We start from the raw sequence: 4,009 nt of genomic DNA on the forward strand, positions 1-4,009 counted from the left end.
TTCGTCAATAAAGTTGCTGCGTTCACAAACTTCAGAAAAAAGTCCATTGCAGTCAAGGTATCAGATGAATACCTCGTTGAATTTCAAAATATTCATTCATCTTCATCGTTCTAGTTTAAAAGTGATAAAACGGTGGTAAGGATAATTTTGATGTCGGATTAAAAGCAGAAATTTCAATATAATAAAACACCAAAAAGAACTCAAAGAATATTCAGTTATCTTAATATTTATCCTAGACTTAAAGTGGCAAAACGGGGTTAATAGTAGTTTTGATGTCGACAAACATGATATATAAAGTGTGAAAATTAGCCTATTGCTGTTTCAGGTCGCGTTTTCAGATTAAAAGGCAGAAATTCCGAGATGTTACACCTAGTGGAACCTAAGGAATATTCATTTATCTTAATATTTATTCTAGTCTAAAAGTGGCAAAACGGGGTCAATAGTAGTTTTAAAGTCGACTAACAATACACTAATAGCGGTGTTTCGGGCCGAGTTTTCGGATTAAAAGCAGAAATTCCGAGATACTACCCCTAGTAGAATCTAACGAAAATTCATTTATCTTAATATTTATCCTATTATAAAAGTGGCAAAACGAGGTTAAAAGTATTTTTGAAATCGACAAAGGTGACTTATAGCTTCTTAACATTACCCTAGTAGCGGTGTTCAAGGTCGAGTTTTCGGATTAAAAGCAGAAATTCCGAGATACTACCCGTAGTAGACTCTAAAGAATATTCATCTATCTTAATATTTATTCTAGTCTGAAAGTGGCAAAACGGGGTTAATAGTAGTTTCCTGTCGACAAATGTGATATATAACTTGTGAAAATGAGCTTAATGGGGGTATTTCAGGTCGAGTTTTCGGATTAAAAGCAGAAATTCCGAGATGTTACACCTAGTGGAAACTAAAGAATATTCATTTATCTTAATATTTATCCTAGTCTAAAAGTGGCAAAACGGGGTTAGTAGTAATTTTGATGTCGACAAATATGACTTATAGCTGCTTAACATTAGCCTAATAGGGGTGTTTCAGTTCGAATTTTCGGATTTAAAGCAGAAATTCCGAGATGTTACACCTAAATGAACCTAAAGAATATTCATTTATCTTAATATTTATCCTAGTCTAAAAGTGGCAAAACGGGGTTAGTAGTAATTTTGATGTCGACAAACATGACTTATAGCTGCTTAACATTAGCCTAATAGGGGTGTTTCAGGTCTAATTTTCGGAATAAAAGCAGAAATTCCGAGATGTTACACTGAGTGGAACCTAAAGAATATTCATTTATCTTAATATTTATTCTAGTCTAAAAGTGGCAAAACGGGGTTAATAGTAGTTTTGATACCGACGAAAATGACTTATAGCTGCTTAAAGCCTCATGGGGGTGTTTCAGATCGAGTTTTTGGATTAAAAGCAGAAATTCCGAGATACTACACCTAGTAGAATCTAAAGAATATTCATTTATCTTAATATTTATCCTAGTTTAAAAGTGGCAAAACAGTAATATGGGTGGTTCTGAATTTTTTTCTCTTTTGTCGTATTGTAATAATATTTCTCCATAGGAATTATAATTTTGGTCTGTAGGCATGATGCTTAGGCTTGTGTAATCGTGAAAAAGAATAAGTCGGGAGTCTGTGATGATCTACCTACCTTGTGATTGCCTGATAAATGAATAATAAACGTTTCCCATAGCTTCTCTGATCTTGTTAAAATAACATTACTTCTATATTCAGTTATTTATTGAAAATCTACGTTCGCGGACACCATGTGTTGTTATGACATGATTTACGTCCCTTAAGGGAATCCCGATCATTTTCTTTGTGTCGCTGTCGTTGATTGGCTAAATCGCGAGGATGAGTCAAAAAGTTCAATTTTCTTATTGTCTGCTGGCTATCGTCTGCGGACTTGATCTTAGTTTTTTGTCTGCAAACCTTATCGTCTGCCCAGTTGATCTCAGCCATTAGCAACACTTGCCAGATATATTATGGTAAGTAATCGTAAAACTCTTAAAGTTATGGATTACAATGAAGCATATACTTTGGGACAATTGATTTTGATACTGATCATTCTGTATTTTGAGATTGATTGATTTCGGCTTAGGCCTACAACTTTTTTCTTCAGATAGGGTTGTTTTACAGAAAGTAGGCTAACCTTTACTTCAAAAACTTAGTCATTTGATAGGAGTTTCTTTGTGAAATTTGAAATCCAAATAATTAAATGTACTAAATTTGCATAGAAAAAAAATATAGGCTTTGGCCTACCATATCAGTGTAAAGTTAGCCCTGCAGAGATCAGACGTATTACTGAAAGTCCTTTTTTGAAATTGTTTGAAACTCACACACATATTTCTATATTATTCATATCACAACAGCCTATTTACAATTGCAGAAATCTGATGATCTTATAGCAGCCTACTGATACAATGAGAAGCAACAAAAGAAGGTTTTTGATGCTGTTGTCTGCTGGTATAATTGCTTGGGTTGTGTATTGTATAATCAGTATTGCCAGTTTCAACAGACACAAAACAACTCCTCTTAGAAACATTGTGAATATTCTCCCACCTAGTATTAGATATTTAAAAGTTAATGATTCATCAAGAATACCAGTTGTCATAGTGGAGGAACATCATGAAGGTATGGGAGTTGCTATTTCCTTTAATGGGGTTGTTGTGGCTCATGGAGCTTGTAGTGGTGTATAATGCCTGCTCTGTAACCTAAGATATAGATGCACCTCATGAAGCACCAGTTTCCCCTTGTCATTAATGAATTTGGTCAGCTGACCTGTAAAGTGCACAGTGAATCAGAATGGAGGACTAACTGAGGCATTATGTGCTGCAGACTGAGCAAATTAGCAACCCTTAACAATTTGGAATTGAAAACTTATATCACATGCAAAGATCAAAGAATTCTTTGTGCATTTCTATTTAGCTCAATGAAAAGTAATTCCCTTTAAGCCACTGTAAAATGATTTTATAACTGCAAGGTGCCACTGTGCATATATAACTTTTTGAAATAATCCTGATCATTATTAATGATACTTGTTTTAGTAATCCCTTATTGGTATGCAGCTGCTGAACAGAGTTTAATTACAAAATCTGATGTTACAATAGTAAGTCTTAATCTCTTGTTAATATAATCTCACAGTGTTAGATAAAATCAGAAGTGGACATCATGAAAATATTCTGAGACTAGCTGTACTATAGTAAAGCTGATATCCCAATTCTTATATGTTTGAATAGTAAATAGCAAATCAGACTCATTAAACAAACACACCAAAAACACTTCTCTGCAGCTTTGAGCATCAATTAAATTTGTTTTCAGCTACATATTGATGGTCATGATGATAATGCATATCCTATTATAACTGAAGATTTCCCACTGTTAAAATATCCAACAACTGATATACAACTATTTTCACTAATGCAGAGAAATGATGTCTTTATAGTGGTATGTTTTTTAAAATTATCCTGATATTAATAGAGTACATATGATTAGAACATGATGCATTTGGTAAATTGTATGTGTTTTTCTTTTGGTTTTAGAATGAAACACGATAGGCTAATGAATATGTTATCAGATTCTGATGAAACGATTAAAAGCAATAATATTGTACTTATTAATATCTTCTAAAGCTCTGACTAATGTTAGTCTAATTATTTGAAATGTTCAAATACTCCAACCTTAATTCAAGCTTAGGTTTTATCTTATTACTAATAGAAAGTACATGTATAACTGTAAATTTACACTGATTGTACATAAAAGTCATAGGAAATTGGCAAGTCATTCGACAGAAACATGATCTAAAACCTTGAAAACAAATGGATTCTAATTCTGATTTCATCTTATGTTTTGTAGGGTGCAAGTGCCACTGGATTAATTAAAAGAGTTATATGGGTGTGGCCACCATGGGACAAAGTCAATCACAAAACTGATTATAAAAAACGTAAATTTGAAATCGGAAAAATCAAAAAGAAAATTGATGGAGTGTTTTATCCCTTTTTCTGTGTGTGTGTTCT

The 4,009-nt window shown here is 33.1% G+C and overlaps 1 protein-coding gene across 1 annotated transcript in view; it reads left to right on the forward strand.

Moving 5' to 3' along the window:
* The first annotated feature begins 1,959 nt into the window (after positions 1-1,959).
* The window catches only part of LOTGIDRAFT_229697 (hypothetical protein), a 2,940-nt gene continuing 890 nt past the window's right edge, over positions 1,960-4,009 (forward strand). The window contains exons 1-5 of the mRNA XM_009067113.1: positions 1,960-1,981; positions 2,383-2,627; positions 3,041-3,102; positions 3,315-3,440; positions 3,849-3,936. Of these exons, the coding sequence (XP_009065361.1) occupies positions 2,417-2,627; positions 3,041-3,102; positions 3,315-3,440; positions 3,849-3,936 (487 nt within the window). The 5' untranslated portion in view covers positions 1,960-1,981; positions 2,383-2,416. The remainder of the gene's footprint in view (positions 1,982-2,382; positions 2,628-3,040; positions 3,103-3,314; positions 3,441-3,848; positions 3,937-4,009) is intronic.

Source organism: Lottia gigantea, assembly GCF_000327385.1.
Source record: "Lottia gigantea unplaced genomic scaffold LOTGIsca_8, whole genome shotgun sequence".
Classification (NCBI taxonomy): Eukaryota; Metazoa; Mollusca; class Gastropoda; family Lottiidae; genus Lottia; species Lottia gigantea.